The following is a 23,645-nucleotide window of genomic DNA, read 5'->3' as shown; positions in this document are numbered from 1 at the left end:
GCATATTCCTCATTTGAGTCAAATATTGGCCCCCTTGTACCGGGTCACGCGTAAAAAGAATGCATTTGAATGGGATAAACCACAGCAAGATGCGTTTAGTCTGGCAAAAGAGGCAATTCAACATGCTCTGGATTTATGGCCTGTACGTGATGGTGACGTGGATTTGAATGTGTCTGTACAGGGCCTTTATGCAAATTGGAGTTTGTGGCAGAAACAAGGCAGGAGTAAAGTACCGTTAGGTTTTTGGACCAAAAAGTTACCTGATGCTGGTGAGCGTTACACACCCTTTGAGAAACAGTTACTTGCTTGTTATTGGGCTCTGGTGGATACCGAGCAATTGACTTTGGAACATGATATGGTTCTGCGTCCGGAAATTCCTATCATGCATTGGGTTCTGAGTTCGCCGAAAACTCACCGAATTGGACACGCTCAAGAGGCGAGTGTGATTAAATGGAAATGGTACATACAAGACAGGGCACGTGTGGGCCCGAAAGGAGTTGCTTCTTTACATGAGCAGGTGGCGCGAGCGCCATCGACTGAGACTGAGAGTGAATGTTCCGTACCTTTAGCACAGGAGTCTCCTGTCAAGTGGGGTAAGCCTTTTGATGATTTGTCCGCAGCGGAAAGAAACCATGTTTGGTTCACTGATGGTTCAGCGAGGTTTATAGGGATGACACGGCACTGGAAGGCGGTGTCCTATAATCCGGTCACACAGAAATTGTTGAGCACAACTGGTGAAGGTAAAAGCAGCCAATTTGCCGAGCTTTACGCTGTTTACCAAGTTTTGAAACAAGAGTTACCTGGTACATGTCATATTTTCACTGATTCTTGGTCTACTGCCAATGGACTGGCTGTTTGGTTGCCAACTTGGCATTCCCATAATTGGAAGTTACATTCCAAAGAATTATGGGGAAAAGAGTTATGGCAAGAAATTTGGGAGATGCTCCCACAGAGTACTGTTACAATCTTCCATGTGGACGCTCACACCCCGAGAGATTCTCTTGACAAATTTTTTCATAACATTGCAGATGAGAAGTCTAAAATTGCTGAGGCAGTGGTGGACAGGCAAGATTCTGATATTGTGGGATTGGCGAAATGGGCACACCAGAAGGCAGGACATTTTGGAGAGAAGGCCACTAGCAGGTGGGCTGCTGATCGAGGAATTTATATTCCCTTAGATTTAATCAAAAATGTTATTTTACACTGCCCCGTTTGTCAGCATATCAGACGGCGTAAGGTGCCCCAAATTGTTAAAGGTCATTTACATCGCGGCAAACTGCCCGCTCAAATTTGGCAGATCGATTACATTGGTCCACTTCCCATGAGTAGGAATTGTCAATATGTTTGCACTATTGTTGATACATACAGTGGCCTGCTGGTAGCCCTTCCCTGTAAGCAAGCTACCCAATTGAATACCATTAAAACATTAGAATTAATTATGATGTACTATGGTGTGCCATTCCAAATTCAATCTGATAATGCATCCCATTTTCGTGGAAGATTGGTACAGGAATTCTGTGCGGAAAACAATATTGAATGGATATTCCATATTCCCTACTACCCACAGGCCTCGGGCCTGGTGGAGAGATTGAATGGCCTGCTAAAGGACCAGCTGCGTAAGTTAACGGATGACAAGTATAAAAATTGGCGAGACTTTTTGCCCCAAGCACTATTGATTTTGAATAATCGTCCTTTTTTAAATGCTGAATCTCCACTTATGCGTTTGTTTCCCCGAATGTTGAGGCTATGCCTAATGAAATCAGAGAAACTGTGATGTATTGGGAAATTACTCCCGGAGCTTTGGCTCCATGTAGAGCGACCCCAGGGTCGGCAGGTTTAGACTTGCATGCTATGGATGACATTGTTATAAAAAGTAGAGATCGAGTCATCATAAAGACAGGTGTTGGTGTTCAGATACCACCTGGAAATTTCGGATTGATCGCCCCTAGATCGGGGCTGGCTGTAAAAGGCATTCAGGTGCTTGGAGGAATTATCGACAGTGATTATCAGGGAGAGATTAAGGTGCTCCTGCTGAATAGCAGTGAGGTTGACTTACTGATACATCGCACTGACCGAGTGGCTCAATTACTCATAATGCCTGTTTTCAGTGGTGTATTAATGAAAGGCACTGCTCCAACGTTGCTAACTGTACGTGGCCAGAAAGGTTTTGGCTCCACGGATAATCCTGGGGCCAGAGTTTGGGTGCAGTCGCCTAAGAATCCCCCTGAACAAGCAGAGGTCATTGCCACCGGTCAGGATAATACCATTTTGGTTATGAGACCAGGGAAAGATAGCTGGGAAGCGGTCCCGGCTGATAAATGTTATTTACGAGAATGATTAATGCCTGTATTTGGTTCTCTTTCAGATCATTCTTTGGATTGTTGCTGCAGGATGTGTCGGAGCCGGACTGTTTTCGGACTGGTACGACGAGAAAGGAGGGATCCTATCAACCCGGGATGAACTGGGAACCCGAGTGTTGCGTTCCTTCGCTGCATGGGATTCATCATCGAACTTTTGGACCGCATTAGCTAAGAGGGTGACTGACGCCCCTCACTTCTGTTTGACACCGATGAGATCTGTACATGACATTCTGGCGACCTGTCTGGTTGCTGTCCCCGCCTCATTGGAAACTTTAACTCATATTTTTAATGTCTTTAAGGCCCGTCCCAATATTCTCCTGGGTGATTTTGCTACCCATGTATATTGCCCCCTATGTATTGAATTGCCGAACGAGCAAACCCCCATCCAGTCCCAAATACTTACTTATAATATCACACAAGGTGATTTGTGCTTCTTTCTTACGTGTAATCCTAGTGCGATCTCTGAATGTCTACGCCTCAAACTAAAAGGCGCCACTTCATTAACCGCTCACGAACGGACTTTGTGCTTTCAAAGGACACCGACCACATGTGTTTCAGTTCAGAACAATATGACTTGTAATAGTTTGGTAGTTACCCCCAGTCACTATCGCACGATGTTACTACCTGCCGGATGGCTTTTCTCATGTGGTAATACTTCCTGGCCATTTGTCCCTGCAAACATTTCCGGAGGCCCTTGTGCCATTACGAGACTCAGTTTGTTGATGTTCGCATCGCATCCGAATGCCAACTCTCGTGTGCTTCGAGATACTGTAATGTTACAGGAGGATTGTGACCCATCTTTGCATTTATATTCCAAGTCTGAATACCTTAGCTTAGCTGTTTCAATTATTGGTGTTCCTGCTTTGGCGGTTTATAATGCCAAATCTATTGGGAAAATGGCCTGCTGGATGGTGAAATCTATTAATCATACTTCTACAATTTTGTCTGACATGCTATTAGACGCCCAGGGTGAACGTAGGGCCATTTTGCAAAATAGAGCAGCCATTGATTATCTTTTGCTTAAACATGGACATGATTGCTCGGACTTCGAAGGTCTCTGTTGTTTTAACTTGTCTGACCATACACAATCCATTCGTGCTCACATCGACAAGTTGCGTGACTTAACAGAAGAAGTTAGAAAACACATTGATCAGGGCTGGTTTGACTGGCTCTTTAATTGGTTACCTGATATACACATGCTACGCCAAATATTAGGTGGTATTTTGATTGCTGTTGCTGTTTTGATTTCTATCTGTTGCTTTATTCAGTGTATTCCTTCATTACTTCAATTCTGCACACTTGGTACTAGACATAGATCAGTTAGCTTTGTTTCATATTATTCTTCCACAGATGTTAGCTCCATTTAATGAATGTATAATAGACTGAAGTCAAGGGTGAAATGTACTGCTCAATTTTTCCGGTCTTATTGTGTTGAAGGGTGATTTAGGTGACTTCAGTCTCTTTCCATTCAAGTCTAAGGGTTAGAGTAGTGTATAGAGCCTATTTATTAGGCACTTCGACATGATTCTGTGTTCTTCCCCATAGATCAGGGTTTGCATACATATCCTAGGGGATAGATTTGTTAGCATTAGGGGTAATCTGTTCTGTAGTGAGGGTATTTCATGGAGCCGTGCTGAATTCAGGCCTGGTAGGCCTTAAACGGGAGAGACTCCATCTTTCCTCCTGCTCTGGCAGCTTGGGATGTTTCTAGGTCATAGGCAGTGTTTTAGTTAGGAGGTGTTATTCGCTTGGAGAGAACCGGTTCAGGCCGGCCCTTATCGAAGGATTGTATTTTTCTTCATGCCGAAGACACTACATCAGGCCGGCCGGCTGGGAACGTGTCCTTGGCACGGGGAGGTACAAGAATTTGGTGGGCGGCAGGTTACGGGCTGGAATTTTCCATGAGGAAATGCACATCTATATTAGTAAAAGTTTGAGGCAGATACTGGCACTTGCTTCTAGTCCATAGGCGGCACCTGGCCGTTAGTAGTAAAGCTGCTACTTATTCCAGGGAAGACAGATGACAAACTTGGAGGTGGAGAAAAACCGAGAGATAGATATTCCAAAGAGAAGAGAGTAGCCGATGAGGAAGAGGTCCCAGTGACTCGGAGAGGGAGACGGGAGTAAACCCGTGATTGCGGAGGTGTGACTTCCAGGCGAAGCCGAGGCGCAGACGAGAAGGGAACCTAGATGACCATTGAGTGCAGGCTACATACGACCAAGGTGATGTCAACCCCTTACTATTAGAGTGTACAACTTAATCTTTCACTTTTCTTTGCAGGTTATGTGATATGTATTATGTTCCGTGAGTGTGCATGTAATAACTAAATAAAGTATTCAGTTTGTAGTAAAGCAATATGTGCTACGTGTTCTTGTGTAAGAGGGTAACCTATTCTTCTAGTCAGCTGTGACTTGACATGAACAGATGTTAATCCTGATCAGGTAGGTGGTAACTGAATAAGGGAGAAAGGAGCCCTTCGAACTGGGGAACAAGTTGTGCTCAACTAGCTGTCTTTGTGTGATCTGATATATAGTAACACTGATTCCCTTGTTGTATGTCGTGGTAATTATAGGATGGACTCGTGCTAAGGCTGCCGTCTGGGCAGGAAGTCCTGGGTCCGTTTGGGACCGCGAGGCTGTGGCAGCCGTCTGGGCAGGAAGTCCTGGGTCCGTTTGGGACCGCGAGGCTGTGGCTGCCGTCTGGGCAGGAAGTCCTGGGTCCGTTTGGGACCGCGAGGCTGTGGCTGCCGTCTGGGCAGGAAGTCCTGGGTCCGTTTGGGACCGCGAGGCTGTGGCTGCCGTCTGGGCAGGAAGTCCTGGGTCCGTTTGGGACCGCGAGGCTGTGGCTGCCGTCTGGGCAGGAAGTCCTGGGTCCGTTTGGGACCGCGAGGCTGTGACTGCCGTCTGGGCAGGAAGTCTGTGGCTGCCGTCTGGGCAGGAAGTCCTGGGGCCGTTTGGGACCGCGAGGCTGTGACTTGTAGGTCTTGGTATATATAGTAGGAATTCCCTGTCCTTAGGTGGTACATATATGTGGTTATTTAGGTGTAAATAGGCCCTAGGGAGGGGGAAACGTTCTGGTTTGGGTTAGAGAGGCTCTGCTGAGCGGGTTCTATCTGATCCGAAAACCCAAGCAGAACAGCCTGTTAGCTGGGGCAGGAGATGCTGCTCCAACAGGGTAATGTTATAGGGATCTAGGAGAGCTCAGGGCTGATCCTATAGTACCAGGATGAGAATGAACTCACTGGATAAAGCACACTGCATCCTGAGATGGGTCTCTCGAAAAACTGTTGACTTTAGAATCTGGGTTTCCTGGGTCCAGCACCTGACAGAAAAGCATGCGACTTTGGGCTAATCTCTGTACCTCACAGTCTCTAACATTATAAAGTCGTGAAAATCTTTTGCAGTTGTTAATGTATTAAATCTAATGGCACAGTGTAATTTTAAAGAGTGCAAATCCTATTGATGTACACAATGGTTTCGCAACACCCCCTATCCAATGATATGGTGCACCCCGTTGCGTCTTACCAAGGTACGTCGTATATAATTATACATACACGCACTCCTCATGCAGTTTCGACAGCTCAACAGAGTGAAGATGATGGAGAGACTTACTGACTGGTGTTGAGCGCCTCTGTGATCATCCGTCCGGCCAATGCATGGCAGTCCAACCCAGCGAATAACTGGTTAAAGAAGCGCGGGTGTCCTACAAAAAGAAATTGGCAGAAGATTCTCATCAGCTCCTTGGCATTTCTCGAATCCACCCCGCATCAAAACTTTGCAAATCCAGACTGTCTCCCTCATTCCTCTCCTGTGTACCTCTCGCCCCTCAGCTACTAGGCATTGCTCCTCCTATTCCAAACTCCCTGCGCTTCTTCTCCTTTCCACTAGTTTAACATCCTCCTCACCAATAGCAGCTGTCATTCTGCTCTTCTGCCAAACTTCTACCCCTCTGCCATTAGCTGCAGGACTCCAATGGATGTTGTGTGCACAACCATCTGCTTCCATCGAAACCACCAGCTTTGTGACCAATTGTACACTGTCCAAATCCCCTAGAGAGATGTTTATATGATGAAATCATCTCTAAATACTACACAGCGCCAGTCTCCAAGAAAAGGAGTAAACAAAGCTACTGATAAGCAGAAACAGCCGCTACGATGAAAATGCTCCTAGCTGTTCAAAAAAATCACCACCGTAAAGTTAGGCACTTACATGTTTGACTATGACAATGAAATCAGGTTCATAATCGGGGTAAGATTCTGCTTGCGAGGGCTCCAACATGTTAACATGGCTGTCAAAACAATTGCAGTTGTTTTATCATAGACTTCCACATTTTAAAAATAAAATGGCTACTTGTCAACTGAGTGAAAGTTATATGGCAAATCATGAACTAGACCTGAACCCCGGACGCCCCTAGACAGCTTTGTCTCCTCCTCCCCACGATACACCAAAGGACCCTTCACCTGCCTACACTGCCTCTTCTCCTACGACACAGCCTACGATAGATCCTGCACCACTCCTGCCCACAAGACCAAGAACACCCCGCAACGGCTCCATTGTATCCATCTGAACGCCCGCTCACTCTGTGACACAATCACCACTCTCTCCATGGACGTTGCCTTCATCACCGAAATGTGGCTCAACCCCTCCTGGGACACTGACATCACCACCGCCACTCCCAAAGCCTACAAGATGATAAACCGTTACAGCCCCAACATACAAGGCAGAGGCATCGCCGTCATCTTCAAGGAAACCATCAGATGCACCATCACCAACGACAACCCCACACCTCTCATGGAACATCTCAACTCCTTACTACAAACAGATGCAAAGACCACAATAAGAGGCAACCTCGCCTACAGAACCATGGAACACCAAGCAACATTCTGCGACACTGTCCCCGACCTCATTGCCCCCCTAGAAATGGACTCTCACCACTATGTCCTACTTGGCGATCTCAACTTTCACTTCGATGACCCCAATGACGTCAACTCCATCGCCCTCCTTGATAACCTCAACAACATCAGCCTCACCCAACTGGTCACCAAACCCACGCACAAAGCCAGACACATACGCAACCCCATTTTCACCTCAAGCAACATAATAAAATTCAGCCACACCACAGAACTCAGCTGGACAGACCACACCATTGTACACTTCATCATCACCGACTCCCAGCACATCATCACCAGGTGTCAGATCTCCTCCCATCGCAATTGGAGCCAGGTCACCGAAACTCAGTAGTCACAGCCCCTCACCACCTCCCAACCCAAGACCTCAACAGACCTCAACCAGGCTGTCCATAACTTTGCCACCTGGATCACCGACAGCGCCAACAGAATCATCCCACTTGAAAACTACAAAATCCCACAAGATCCACAAACATGCCAGCTGGTACACCCCAGAACTCAGGACGACCAAGCGCAATTGCCATTAACTGGAGAAACAATGGCGTGCTACCAAGAGCCCTTTCGAAAGAGCAGCTCACAAAACAGTCCTCAGCGACTATCATCAGCACATCAAAGAAGCCAAGTAAGTAGCCAGCACCACCCGCATTGACTTTGCAGCCAACCACACAAAGAAACTCTTCAAAATAGTCAAAGAATTATCCAACCCGACAGCCATGGAGAAAACCATCCACCCCTCCCAAGAACTCTGCAAAACCCTCTCAGACTAATTCCACAGCAAGATCACCAACATCTACATCAATTTCAACATCCAACCAACCACCCTCAACCCCGACAAACTTAACCAACCAGCAAACAATAGCCAAACCATCACCACCTGGTCACCGCTCACCACCCTGACTACCTCAGCCATCATCTCTTCCATTCAATCTGGGGCACCCACTGACCCCTGTCCCCATCACCTCTACAACTTCGCAACAAACCCAATTAGCACCCAGCCTCCGTTTCCACAGCAACCTTCACGGACAGTTGAAAACACGCAGATGTCAAACCCTTCCTAAAGAAAGCCTCAGCTGAACCTAATGAACCGAAAAAATATCGGCCGATCTCCCTGCTCCCCTACCCGGCCAAAGTTATCAACAAAGCCATCAACCAGCAGCTCACCAGATTCCTGGAACAAAACCACCTACTGTACAACTCTCAATCAGGATTCCATGCCAACCAAGGCCCTGAGACTGCACTGATTGCTGCCACAGACATCAGAGCACTCTTCGACCGTGGAGACACCTTGGCCCTGATCCTCCTCAACCTCTTCATAGCATTCAACACAGTCTCACAACAGCCTCATCAACAGACTCCACAAATTAGGCATACAGCAAGATGTCCCCAAGTAGATCGCCTCCTTCCTTACAGGATGCACACAGAGCATCCGAATGCCTCCCTTCACCTTCGCACCTAAAGACGTCATATGCGGCGTATCAGAAGGATCATCCCTCAGCCCCACCATGTTCAACATCTACATGACCCCCCCTCACAGACGTCGTCAGATCCAGCAGACTCAACACAGTCCTGCCAAGTACCAGGACGTTAGACTAACGCATTTCAGTGTGGTGGTCCACATCCACGCACTGAAATGCGAAGTCACGCATTATAGGGATAGCGACTGGCCTTTCTTTTAAACGCAGGACTGCTATGAATTTCAAATTCCTACTGAAACAGTTGCAAAGCTGGTGGAGTGGCAGTGTGCCATAGCGTGTGCCCGGCACCCAGCAGACGGCTTATGGGGGCTGACCGAGCAGCAGCTAGTTACATTGTAACAATTCCCGACACCGGCAGCGCAAAGACTAATAGGTGGGCTCGGGTGTTCTGCTGCCTCCGCGGTTCTATTAGAGGCAGGGCTAGGCACGTGGTAATACTTTTAAAATTAATATGAAGCCCTGCAACGCAACTGACGGACCCGGACTGTCCCAACCTTCCACATGGACGGAGGCCAGCTGCCACTGTGAAGACCAGCACACCACTGTGCTCCAGCTGCCGCTGTGAGAGGTCACAGTGTCTGAGAAGACTGCGCAGGCCGGTGCGGGATGGAAGGCTGCAGCGCGCTTGCAGGAGGAGTTGTTGTTTCAACCACAAAGCGGCCTGTAACCGAATTGCTGCAATGAGCCTCGCAAAGTAAGTGTTCCCTGAAGTGTGTATAATTTCTCTGCTATTTGGTTGGCAATGGTATTGGTTTTTATTAGCAGTTGTAGCGCGGCCATGATCACCTGCCTGCCAGTGCCCTGTAGCAGAAGTTCACACAGAGTACTTGACAGGAGCCTGCTCTCTGCTGTGGTGTGATCTGTGCCTCCGATGTAAGAGGGAGGCAGCGAACCGGGGTATAAATATTTTTGGGTGTCGGTGAGTCGAGGAGTAATGTTGAATTAATGCTGCTTGCTGTGAGTGACCTGTGTGCCTCAGCTGCCTAGTGTCCAGCTACTTGTCCACGAGTCAGCTGTGTTGACTCTCTTAATTTTATATTTAGGCATCTTATCTGTGCTGCTGGCTGCAGGGCTGGGCAGGTAGTGCGGACCGCTTTCGGGGTAATCATGATTTTTATTACGGTTGATGAGACTTGTTTTAATAGACTACAGTGCCATGGCTGCCGGCTCACATTGACTGCCTGTGAGGCTGAGGCTTGCCTAGTGTCTGTCTGTCTGTGGTGGTGTCTACGAGCCAGCTGACTGTGTCACTTAATTTCTGGGGCATTGTTTTGTTGAGGAGCGTCAGCTATGGCTACAGCTGAAGGTAGTAGAGAAAAGTGAGCATAGAATTGTGCCTGTTACAGATTTAAAGCTGGAGTTAATTGCCATGTTTTAGGTTGTTTATATGCAATACTCCTTGTATAATAAAGCAGTTATGTACATGCAACGTATTTTAAGTAATGATTCACCTATATGCAATTTCATGCTCTTGAATGGATGTTGAAACACCTGTGGTGTTTATGCAAGATTTACAATGAATAATGCATACGAACAGTGTCATGCCATCCTCACAATCACTCAGTAAAGCCTGTGTCTGCCTTGTTTAACCTGCTTGATACATACATAAGTGAGTTTAGATTTAAAAGTTTTGGCAATCTAACACCGCCGGGCCAGAGACCAGAAAAGATTCTATTAGGTGACATAGGCTGCCTGTCATCAGTTCTGTGCATGCCTCTGTGCCCATCTCTGCTACCCCTGACTGGCTGCGAGGTAAATAATACAATTGGAGCACAGGGAGATGGGGCTTGACAGTCTGACTTCTGGTACCATGGTCGAACAGAGCATAACCTGATGCTTAGAGTCTGTCATCATGTTTGATTTTGCTTGCGAGAAAGTCACTCATAGTCGTTGAATGTCACTCATAATTACACTGAAATTATGAAAATGTCACACATTAGCAATCTGAAACCTTGGTAGCTATGAACACAATCTCTTAAGCAGATGATACTCAACTGATCCTCTCGCTCACCGAGGACCCCTCCAACGCCAAAACAAACTTCTGCAACGCCGTGACCAAAGTAGCCAAACGGATGAGAGACAACTGCCTCTAACTCAACTCCAACAAAACTGAAGTACTGCATTTCAGGAAGATCTCCTCCACAGGAGACCACAACTGGCGGCCTGCAGAACTCAAACCCAAACCACACCAACCGTCCATACATGCAACCTCGCATTATCCTCGACAGCCAACTGACCATGACACAACAAGTTAATGCAGTCACCTCCTCTTGCTTCTACACACTTTGCATGCTCCGCAGAATCTTCAAATGGATCCCAATCAACCACAGAAAGACCGTCACTCAGGTCCACTTCCCCAGCCGCCTCAACTACAGCAACGCCCTCTATGACGGCATCTCCACCCAGCTCCTCAGAGGACTTCAGGCAATATAGAACGCTGCAGCCAGACTCATCCTGGACCTCCCCCAAATGAACCCACATCACCCACCACCTGAGAGACCTCCATTGGCTCCCCATCCAGGAAAGATGCCACTTCAAGATCCTCATGCATACCTACAAAGCCCTCCACGATCTAGGACCTGCCTACCTCAACCACCGACTGAACTTCCACTAACCCGCTAGACACCTGCGTTCCTCTTCACACGCCCTCGCACACACCCAGCTGCATCCGTTGCAGCCGCAGCAGTGGCCTCTCCCTTCCCCTACATCTCAGCCAAGACCTGGAATGATCTTCCCCTCCAGCCCTGTACAGACCCCTCGCTGGCAGACTTCAGAAAGAGACCTCAAGACCTGGCTCTTCGACAGAGACACAGCGCCCACATACCCATTGGAGTGACAGTGCTGTGCTTTACAAATGTTTGATTGATTGATTGATGATCCAATAAGAACCTCTCTATAGTCAAGCAGGCACCTTTGACATCCAATTCTCTTCTTTATGCCTCCACGGTGCAAGAAGTGTTGCTACTGTGTTTACTGGGGAACCACTGAAAGAGTCCTTTGAAGCACAGCTGGTTGGCATGGGGACTTCCAGGAATGGACCACAAAAGGATGAAAATATGAGTGAAGGTAGGATCTGCACTCGCTCGGAATGTTCGTGGAGTAAAGGAGAAGGGTATCTCATAACCATGATATGGTGGGGTTGTTCCATAGTATACAGACGTAATGAGATGGTCTGGTTACTCTAAGAGAACTACCAGCCAGCATTTGGATATTTGAGGGGCCATACAGCCACACAGTTGGCTGTGTTTATCTCCGAGGTATCAGATTACTCTGGAGAAAGAGGATTGGTCTTGATTTTCAGGATAAGGTAACTATTACTCCTTGCCTGTGGATCACTATGTTTCCAGCCCTGGGATCTCCTTTTGACAATTAATGTATTTTATAAATTGATGTCAGCATCTTCGTACCTGCTACTCCCCTCTGAGCCCCCCTTGTTTGTTCTCAGTACCTGTTTTCACACTGTACCGGATGATGTCTCTGCAGTGATCCAGGAGGGCCCTGGATGGCTCTCCATTGCTCTTGAGTTCTAGATCCAGGGTGTTCTTCAGCTCCTCTGGGTCTAGCCATTCACAAACCTGCCAAGATGAAAAGGCAGATCTCCTTAGACCAAAGAATGTTTCAAGCTGCCTGATCTAGCAAGGGGGTTGGCAGATCCACAAGGCCCTAAGAGGGGTTACTTTACTAAGACCATGGGGCAATAAGACATTCCACTTCCAAAACCTCCCACCTACTCACAAGCGTGTTGTATCATCTTTTCTGAATTGTCTACCTGAGGATCAAGAATCTGTCACACGATGATCTCATATAACTATTCATTGAGACCAGCTTAGAACTGTAAATCCTTTTTTGGGCCCCTACTGCTCTCCAATGCACGAGTAAACACTAATGTGGCTTTGTGTGTCTGCCAGACAGATTGCACCTACCCAATGGGACATCAGCGAGTGCACTACTAATTTATCAGAGATTACAAAGGATGTTGTACTCCTCGTGCAGACAGTCAGCATATTGTTGAACGCTGCACTCAACATGTGGTTAAGTATCCTGGCCACTTAGACTGCATTGGCATTCGACAATCACAGTCACCTGGAGGTAACTCAAGAGCTCTGCAAAGCATCGGCGAAAAGGACTGCAGTGGGAAGTGGACTTCACCAATGGGCAAAGGATGTCAGAGTTTGATTTTTCATGTGCCTAAGTTGCCATCAGTTTCAGGAAGGGTGTGTGGGCAAGCCTTATAAACTGTCAATTCCAAGATGGTGGTCTGTCCAAAGAATTCTATCTGAGGTTCCTAACCCAAGATGAAGTAGAGTGTTTCCATGTGATGTCAATTTCTGTTGGAATCACTTTTAAGGGGGCATTCACAAGTGAAATATATTTCACAACATTTTCAATACCTTATTTTTATCACATTCTTTGCCCACTTGATATTATATATGTCTCAAACTTTTTCTTCTTCCTGTTAGAATTTCTACCAAAACTACTTTCAGATATACCTGCTTGGCCCCTTCCTCTTCCCTGATGTCAAATTGAGTTTGGCTCCTTCTTATTGACTTCTTTATCAATATTCCTCTTAAATCAAGAGTTACATAATTGGTCAGAAGGTATTTTACCCTTTCAGTTTTTTCCTCCTAACTGGGCCCCACTTAAGGAGATACTTTACACAATGCTTCTGGGAGGAGTCACAATTTTCTGAGGCAATCAAGAAGGAGACTCAACAGACCTTCTTAGCATTCAGTCCTTCTTACAGATCCTGAAATGATCCGATTAGTTGTGTGTAAAACGAGTACAGGTACTTACTGTAGGCACACCTCCTGGCATCTGTTTGACAGGCTTTGCATAGTCAAGTGAAGTTAGTTTGGACACACATTTTATAAAGCTCTGCTGGACCTCACAGGAACCATTCTCAAAAACATTTGTGCGGTGAATAAAGCTACCTACTTATACCACTCTACCATGAGAATCCAGTTAATTACTTTGTATCTGTTCATGGTTATCCTCGACACCATGCTTCGCATGGGCTCACTTTACTTTGTTTCATCTTTGTGTCAGCCTTTCTGCACATGAGTGTGATTTAGAATATCCCTCAATTTGTATATTTCCCTAGTCTTTGTGCTGCAAGACACTGCCCTTCCCTTGGAACCTCAAAAAATGTCATTCGGTATTAAGCACAAAGCACAGTGCTGGTGAAGAAAAATTGGCGATTGTCATCTGGATGCAGAGAAACCCAAAGTATTGTGTTAGTTCATCCTTGGAATGAAGTTGAATCCATCTAGCGCCCACGGTCCATTGGACAGTCCAGGATCCTTCTGTTCTGCTGTGGGCCACACTCACTTGCAGCCCTAAAGCAACAATAAGTCATAAATAAATTATCCCTATTTGTGCACTTCAGGTCCTCCTGCACCTACCTTTCCAGAGGCCTCTGTTCCTTTCTGAACAACCTCCTCCATGATCATACGAAACACGTCCTCTAAGAATTGGTCCCGATCACCTTTCCTCTGGGAGGGCGCAGTAATGGCATCTTCTAGTTCTGTACTGCTGTTCTGCACACCAGAGCCAAGCCTTGTGTGGGTATCCATACCAGTGCTGGCTTCAAACACTGTTGCCTGCAGTCCTAAAAAATAAAAAAGCACAAAGAGCACATAGTTAGCTCCTCGTTTATGCAGGACAGACAACTGGCTTATGTGCTAAATGCTGCATCTATTATGCACATACATCATTCAGATGCTAGGTACAGCATTACAACATGGGAGCACGCATCATTCAGACAGCACAAACAACATGAACGCAAGTATCCCTCAGATACATAAACTAAACAGCACAGTGAGCAGGATGTCATCTTCTACATGTATATTTCTACACAAGGACTGTAAAAAACGCACAAGACCCCAGTGATGTCAAAAATGGACCACTGCAACATGGCGTACTATAGCCTGATCAAGAAGAGCTTACTAAATTGCAGAGGATTCAGAACCAAGTGAACAAATTCTGTATAGGCCTAAAGAAATTCATACATACTATACCAGCAGTGAATCCCTACAGCGGCTCACAGAGGAGCTGAGGTAGGTATGAAACTTCTGTGCACAAAGTTAACTGGGGCAAAGGAAAAGGTCAACTCCAGGTCCCAGCACCATGTTTCACCCAATTCAAAAATGTATGATTCAGCCACTACTGGACCATTGTGTAGCCTAAATTCAGCAATGGATGAAATGTGACTGAAAATACACCATTGTAGGATACCTCTTCAGCACTGACATGCTAACGTCTCCTCTTATATCCAAACTCAACATCCTTGCCTTCAAGCAGGGTATGAAGACCACAATATTCGGGCGAGCCTTTGGGTCCTAGGCCACTGTTTCCAATAGGACTACCCCACCCAGAAGGAATGGCCCCCTCCTTGATAAAACACAACAGCCACAGGGCTAATCATTGGCTCAGAGTCCCTTATGATCAGTTGAGTTACTTCTTCTAATGTTCAAGGGACCACCTATAGGAACACATGACTATTTAGTCAATGCCAAGCAAGTTTATGTGAAGTAATACACCCTGCAACTGCTGGAGCAGAGTTTTCATTTAGAAAATTCAGGGGTTTTTGAAGCTCTGGTATGTCTATGCGTTTTATTAAATATTAATAAATAACAAATTAATTATTTGTCTTGTGCAAGTGTGTATTTATTAATCAATTCGTTTGTCTTAACATAAGAGAAAGTTACACAAGGGTTAGCATGTGTGTGCTGTTTTTGTTTTCTAAAAAAATAACGTGCAAGTTTTCATGTTTAAACGTTGCTGTGTGCTATTTATTTTGAGCACAAAACGCTGTCTGAATTAATGCTTTTTATGTCGCAAAGCTAGATAAATGCATACACATAAGGGTATTAGTGGGGTTTACACTGTTTAATCATTATGCTGTAGTAACGTTGTTTTTATTTCTTTTAATTGAGATGGTCTATTGTGGCCTATGGAGGCCTAATTCATGATGGCTAATTTTGAGAGCCTGGCCTCGAGTGAATATGTGAAAGACGTGACGAGGGAGACCCCTGCTGGAAATGGTCTTGAGGGTGACTGACCATGGTCCTTCTATGAAACTTTCCATGAGGACAGCAGCAGTTTTGGGTGTTCTCCAAGAAAAGTGAAAGTGTCCTTGGCAATCTCGAAAGACAAAGGAGCCGTAGAGGAAAACTCTGAACTGTGGCTCGATGGCCGAGGAGAAACCGGATTAAATGTGATACATGTTTTATTTTCTTGGTTCCTGTTCCGTAGTCTTCGCTATGTGTATTTTTCCTGAGCGGAGGTTCACAAATGTTGCAATGTTGCATCCTTTCCTTCTCGCTCTGCTCAGTGATTCAGCGTATTCTTGCAAACTTGATGAGTCTTTCCATTGTAATTTTCATTATAAAAACTGTTAGCTTAGGGAGGGATCTTGCCACCCTTTTGCCACTTGCCATTTTACCTTTGCCGCGTGAGGTTGCGTTGCTGAGGATCGTGCTGAGGACTTCGTCTTGAGAGACTTTACCGAGAGACTTGTCCTGACCCGTTCTGACACTTAGTTAGAATAGGTAACTATGAGAAAAAGTGAAAGTGTCCTTGGCAATCTCGAAAGACAAAGGAGCCGTAGAGGAAAACTCTGAACTGTGGCTCGATGGCCGAGGAGAAACCGGATTAAATGTGATACATGTTTTATTTTCTTGGTTCCTGTTCCGTAGTCTTCGCTATGTGTATTTTTCCTGAGCGGAGGTTCACAAATGTTGCAATGTTGCATCCTTTCCTTCTCGCTCTGCTCAGTGATTCAGCGTATTCTTGCAAACTTGATGAGTCTTTCCATTGTAATTTTCATTATAAAAACTGTTAGCTTAGGGAGGGATCTTGCCACCCTTTTGCCACTTGCCATTTTACCTTTGCCGCGTGAGGTTGCGTTGCTGAGGATCGTGCTGAGGACTTCGTCTTGAGAGACTTTACCGAGAGACTTGTCCTGACCCGTTCTGACACTTAGTTAGAATAGGTAACTATGAGAAATGATTTATTCTGATTGATTTTAACTTTGACTAATTTTAGATAAAGCAATATAATTTTAAAACATGGTGTTGAATTTTCTTTCTTGTCAATTATTGGGTTTATATTTTTGATCATTATTGTATATGTTGTGTAGATTATGTTATTGATTAGGACAGTCACTAAACCAGATCCGATCGACCTGATATTGATGCAGGGTGTTTAGGTGTTTTCTTTCCACAGGTTTATTGCTGGTAGAGTATTTGAGCGTATGTTAGTGAAATGGGCCCTAGCGTATGATGAATGTATGTGCGTGTAACTGTGTGATTACTCTATCCGTGGTAGTGGGCATATTTTAGATACCCTGATCTCTATCACAACCATGAATAGGGAGTAGCTCCATGGAACTCTCAGGATAAAAGGTCACTTGCTGGTGCTCTACAGAATATATAGATGCATAGAGTGAGTATATAAGTGAAGGCAATGCAAGATTCGACCAGGCAGAGAACAGGGACGCACCAGGCAGCAGCAGGTAAAGCTTGAAGCTTCACTCACACACTAAAGAAGTAAAGTACGGTGCTCATACGCACCGAAGTAGGTTCAGCACAGGCAACAGCATCACTGCAAGATTCTGTCACACCAGAAAAAGTTCCATCCAAGTACCACCGAGGCAAGCTTATCTGCACGCATAACATCTTTTGCACCAGCAGTATGATTGCACGCTTCCTTCACATACACAGAAATCGGGACTACATATGCAATAGCAGCACATGCTTTCCTCATACACAAAGTGGGAGAGCACTGCGACTAGAGTAATGGACCATATTTCCCACACCTGGGCACCAGGTGCACCATGAGCAACACGGATACTGGTTTCCTTTCTACATAGCACTTCTCTTCCTTCAAGACAACACCATAAATGCCTACACTGTCCTGGCTGAACATCTATCATATGAGAGATATGCTGGAGCCAACCCATTCCATCTTACAACCATCCCAGCCTTCTGCCTCAGTCTTTTTAAAACAAATTCTTTTTATTGAATTAACAGTCATGCAAATCATCGTTTCATAAGCATCATACAGAATAATACACATTTTTCCATCTTTTAGGCCTGATTCACAGGTTGGTCATCCTCCCCCATCCCCACTTTAAATGTTGCACATCATGGGGTTGTATACATTTTTAACATCATTCTGCGTGGTCAATTCCTATTCAGTACCCCTATACTCCCGTCACGGTTCCCAAATCTTGTCCCATTTCTTAGGGCATCCTCTGGCTTTATATATTACTTTCTCGGCACTAGAGAACCAATCAAGATCCCCTTACCATTCCCCCAGGCATGTCTGGAGATGTTTGCACCTCATTTTTTGCTATTTTTCCTTTCGCTACCATTGTAGCTATTCCAAGCCAAATACTCGAGTACTCAGGCCATTTTACTTCTCCCGTCACACATAAGAAGCGCCATCGTGGTTCCACTGGAATCTCTGAGTCAATGACATTACCTCTTTCTGCCTCTGTCTTGACTGAATCTCTAGACCATCTGACTGATACGCCCAGTATGCCAACTACAAAGGCTCACTAATAATCAGTCAATCAAATGACACTGGATAAAGTGCACAGCTGCTTAACACAAGCAACCCAGCGCTCTAGCAGAGAGCATAAGAGGATCCAGCACAGAGGGGACTAATAGCCAGGGTTTGAGTTGTCTTCTAAAGGCTGATAGAGACTCAACCTGCCATAGATCAAAAGGAAGACTACTGCACCCCGTGAAGGAACTGCTGTCCCCACGAGACTTCAAGAATTTAGAGATCCGCAGGAGGCGACTACTGTTGGATCCAAGTACCCTCTTTTGAGTGTATAGAGACAGTCTAGTCAACAAATAGTGTGTGGCCACACTATGAAAAGCTCTGAAAAGCCAACATTAGCGCTTTAAAATGAATACGCTGTTCCACCAAGAGCCAATGCATGTGACTCAGAAGTGGAGGGCCACGATGGCGCCTCAGGACTCTCCCGATTACTCTTACTGCTGCATTCTGAATTAACTGAAGTCTGCATATCAAATACGCAGGAAGACCAAAATAGAGACTGTTTGAGTAGTCCAGGCGGGACGGAACCAAAAAAATGAACTACTGTTTTCCATGTCTCTTCAGGGACCAAATCAAGAAACTTCTTTATTGTTTTCATGTTCAGAAAACAGACAGACGAAATGTGTTTAATTTGTGCCACAAAGGGTATAGTGGAATTAAAGATAATGCCCATGATTCTAGTCGATGGGGTAGGTTTAGGGAGAGTGTTAAATTCAGCAGGCCACAAGAGAGAGGGCAGTGGGGCCATTTTGGTTCAAAACCAACTTCTGTTTTGTCAGAATGTAGTTTTAAACAATTTGAATCTATCCACGTTGCGACCCTTCTAAGACATTCTTTAAAATTGTGAATGTTGCCTCCGTATTCTCTTGAAAAGAGAAAATCATTTGGGTGTAGGTAGTGTAAGACACCACCTTGACACCACAAGTTTCTACGAGCTTCGCCAAGGGGAAGCACAGATGAACAAAAGCGGGCTCAGAGCAGAACCCTGTGGAACACCACATACCAAAGGTTTAGGAGATGAAAAATGCGAGTGTAAATACACCCGTTGGGAGCTGCCCTCCGGGAAAGATTTGACCCATAAAAGAGCCTTGCCTGAAGGCCAAGATTGCCAATTCTGTTCAACAAAATAGCATGAGAAACAGTGTTGAATTCTGCCGGCAAATCAAGGAGCAACACCATAACAGGTGAGCTCTTGTCCAAATTCTCCTCGATGATGGAGCCCTGACGTGCACAATAATATATTATCAATCGTCCCAGGATGTGCATTGTTTCAGGCCCCCGAGAGCAGCAGGCTCTTGACCCAGGGGTCCAGAAACATGTCTGGTGGTGGCAACTGAAAGCAGCCACTCAGCCTGGACACTAGTGGTAGGTCGTTTTTCAGGGGGCATCTCTAAGATGCCCTCTGTGTGCATTTTTCATTAAAATCCACACTGACATCAGTTCAGGTTCAATGCTGAGAAGTTTGATACCAAACTTCTCAGTTTTTAGTGTAGCCATTAGGGTGCTGTGGAGTTCGTAATGACAAACTCCCAGCACCATATACTCTTAATGGCAGCACTGCACTTACAATGTCTAAGAATGGACTTAGACACTGTAGGGGTACAGGGCTCATTCCCCTGTACACTCATCACTGGTATAGAGCACCCAGCTAGAGGGGTGACTGATTTATGCCAGGGCAGTGGGTTGTAGGCATGGCACACCAGGGGCTGGCCTATGGCCAGAGATGCCAATTGGGTTTTGTTGTCAATTCAATTTTAGGGAAAGAACATAGGCCCTGGGTACCTGATTGGCAGGAGCCCAGGGCACACTCAGTCAAAGCACATCAGTAGTTCAGCAAAATGTGGGGGCAACCATGCAGAAAGAAGGCATTTTCTCACAGTCCATATAGCGCTCTTTCAGTAGGCACATATGACCTAGGCGGGAGACTCCAAAAGCACTGGAGAGTTTGCATATTTACCACCGACTACTCCGCATATGCCAGGGGCGGCCTCATCTGGGTGAATACCGGAAATCCCTCCGACATTCTATCCACTGATGTAGATGCTGACAACAGATTTTCCCTATCATATGCCAATCTAAATGGCGACCCTATGATCATCAGCAGTGTTTATGCTCCCAACAAAGAGCAACCCACCCTTCTTACGCAGCTTTTTACCAGACTGGCCAAATGGACACACATCCCATGGTTAATGGGGGGCAAGGTTAACAGTGTTCTAGATACAATACTAGATAGCTCCCCCCCCCACTCCTAGGCATTCCCATAGTTCATAATGCATGGGCACTGGTCTCAAGGGTTCAGCAATTGTCCCTGTGAGAAGTTGGCCCGGCATATGCTGGTCCCTAGTTATAGTGGCGACCTTGCACCAGTCCAATTCGACTCTTATGGTAGATAGGTTTAATACAACCTTTTAAAGAAAGCTATCCTAGTGGTAGCTGTGGAGAGCAGCCTTCAGGCTAAGTCTCTGAGGAATGTAAAGCAGCTTGTTTTACCTTATAATCTCTTGAATTACCAAATGAAAAGGACACCACACAGGTATATATATCAAATATATATGTATTTATTTTTAGATACACTCTACTAATCTCTTCATGAGATTAGAACCCAGATACAAATTCAAATTTCAACAGTTCTCAATAAATTAAGCACAAATATGGCTGGAGCCCTAGGGGCGTACCAGACCATATACTAAAAAAATGGTTTAACAAAGTCGACTTGCAAAATGACAAAGCCTAGGGCCTTGGGAATCACTGGGGCTTCACTACTGCAGTGTTAGCAGGTAAGTAACAAGCCCACGGGAGACGCGTGCAGTGTCTAAACACAGCCGCGGGTTTCCTATAGGTTACAATGGAGCAAGTCGCGGTTTGTATTTTAAAGTTTTAGGGCACTTCGAAGAAGTCAACAAGCAAGCCACTTACAGGGTAAGTATTTCGAGGGCCAACACACACTTGGGCACCGGAGTGCCCGAGTTACCTCACCCAGGGAAGCCGGGTGCATAGGTGTCTTTTGGTGTCGGGTCGCGATGCTGTTTTCAATGGAGATCAATGAAGACTTGCTGCTTGAGAAGACTGAAGAGGTGTCCGCTGGATTCCGAAGGTGGATTGAAGATGAAGAGGACCTGAAAATTGAGGGGACAATTGCCAGTTCAAAGTCACTTGCCAGTGACCGGTGGCCAGCAAGATGGATGACCACAGATGTCGCGAAGCTTCACGTCGTCAATGGTGTTTTGTCTCTTCGCTCACGAGGTCCAGGAGGGTTCGACGATGACCAGCAGCTGGATTCGGAGTGTCCCACAACGTCTGCAGTTGATGACGGTGTCGGCAACCAGATTGAAGCCAACAAGCCTTGACAACTGCAAGTCTCATGTGAACTGAAGATAGTTGGTGATGCAGACCAGCAAGGTCTGATGGACTTACCCAGCAAAGGTAAGTGAGGGCAGGCCCGAAGCAGCCAGGGGAGCCCTTGAAGTTGGTTAAAAAGTCTTCGGAGTGGTCACTAGCCAACGGGCAAGTAACCGCGAAGACGCCTTCACAGGAAAAGTTTCACAGGAGCCCACGGTCACTCGGGACGGGGTAGGCTGCTGATTTTTGAAACAAGACCTGCTAGGGACTTGGGCCACAAATGGTCCAAAGCACAAGTTCGTAGAACGTTGTTTAGGGTTTGCACTCGAGATCAGTGCACGGTTCCTAGGTATTGCCGTTCCTCGTCACTCGTGGGGTCCAGATGCCACAGCTTCGCTGGGGACTCAAAATTGCCGTCGAGAGGTCAGGAAATCTGCTTCTGGGGCTGCAGGGACATCGGACTCCGGCGGGAGCGGTGAAGTTTGCAACCGTTGATTGAAGTTATTGGTGCCTGCCAAGCAGGGGAGTCACTCCTTGACTCCAAGGGAGATTCTTCAGTCTTCCAGAGATAGTGGAAAGTCGAAGGGCCAGGATTCTTCTTTGTAGAGCGTCGTCCAGGATAATCTGAATTGCATTGGCAATGCTTGCTATCTTATAGTGAAGATAGGGGAGGGACTAGCTCTATGACTACTCCTCTAGGAGGGTCAGGGTAGTGGATGGTTACACCTACTTCCCTTTGTCCAGTTCCGCGCCAGAGCAGGGGCAAGTAGCCCCTGAACCGGTTTGAGCTGGCATATGCACAGAGGAGACTACTTCTCCCCCAGTGCAGGACTTCAAAGCACTCTAAGAGTGCACCCACCCAGCTCCAATACACTAAATCCTGTCTGGGAGGTGGTGACACCTCCCTGTGACAGGATACCTTTTGTTGGGCTTCCTCCACTGCGAGTTTCGGTCAGCAGCAGGAGGGCAGCCCAGTGTCTGTGCTGGTGGCATCCATTTTGTGATGCCAGGGCTCTAGGAGATTTCTACCGTTTAGTACAGTGGGTACATGTCATCCCCTCTAGAAAGGTGGGATCATACTCCCACACCAGTTACTGGTGTGGGGGTATGATTCCAAGTTGTTTGACACTAAACACGACATGTTTTGATGCAGTCATTCCAAAGTTAGCATTTACCGCGAGGTTATAATGCACTTAAGAGTATATGGTTTAACCGCATCCACAAACAGTAGCAGAGAATAGACTCTGCCGGCTGCAGAGGGGTCCTGCTCATGCAGAAGCACCTCCTCACATAGTAAACCAAGCACCCTGCCCTCAGGATTGTTAGGGCCTGCAAGAGGGGTGGCTGATAGGTTTATATGTGTGTGTATGGTGAGATATAGGAACCTATACCTCAGTGAGGAGTGCTAACACTACCTCACACAGGCTGCAGTAGCAGGCCTGTGGTGTCAGATTCAGAATGCTTCCCAGGGGTGGCACAATACATGCTGCAGCCCCTGGTAGGCCTGTGAAGTACCAATGCCCTAGGTACCTAAGGTACCATATACTAGGGGCTCATAAGGTACCACAGTATCCAATCACTAGTGCATCTAATATGCACCCCAAGTTGTTTAGAGAGATCAGTGAGACTGGGGCCCTGATTAGCAGGGACCCAGCTAGACTATAGCCAGAAACCAGTGTATACATCAGGAAAAAAGTGGGGGCTACATAAGTGCAGATCCTACTCTCCTACAGTCCCTTCAAGATGATTGGTGCCAATATAATCCAGAAATAAAACCTTATTTGTTTTACTCACTAGTTCACGACATATACAGGCGACTGGATAGAATAATTTGTTTGTCTACACTCAGTCTGATAATCTTCTCCTCGGATTACCTGAGCATGGCGCTTTCAAATAACAACCCGCTGCTGATTCACCTTGCCTTGGGTACACTCCTCTCCCCTATCCCCACAACTGATGACCTTGGAACAGTCTGACTCGAGGCTTTCTAGAAG

The 23,645-nt window shown here is 46.2% G+C and overlaps 1 protein-coding gene across 2 annotated transcripts in view; it reads right to left on the bottom strand.

The window, feature by feature from the left end:
* The window catches only part of CSAD (cysteine sulfinic acid decarboxylase), a 133,285-nt gene that overhangs the window by 94,543 nt on the left and 15,097 nt on the right, over window positions 1-23,645 (bottom strand). For both annotated transcript variants that reach the window (XM_085654650.1, XM_085654649.1), the window contains exons 2-4: window positions 14,145-14,350; window positions 12,191-12,317; window positions 5,973-6,063 (exon numbers count right to left, since the gene is read on the bottom strand). In XM_085654650.1, the coding sequence (XP_085510776.1) occupies window positions 5,973-6,063; window positions 12,191-12,317; window positions 14,145-14,350 (424 nt within the window). The remainder of the gene's footprint in view (window positions 1-5,972; window positions 6,064-12,190; window positions 12,318-14,144; window positions 14,351-23,645) is intronic.

This window comes from Triturus cristatus, chromosome 4_1, assembly GCF_964204655.1.
Source record: "Triturus cristatus chromosome 4_1, aTriCri1.1, whole genome shotgun sequence".
Taxonomy (NCBI): domain Eukaryota; kingdom Metazoa; phylum Chordata; class Amphibia; order Caudata; family Salamandridae; genus Triturus; species Triturus cristatus.
This window is presented reverse-complemented; position numbering and strand designations above follow the sequence as displayed.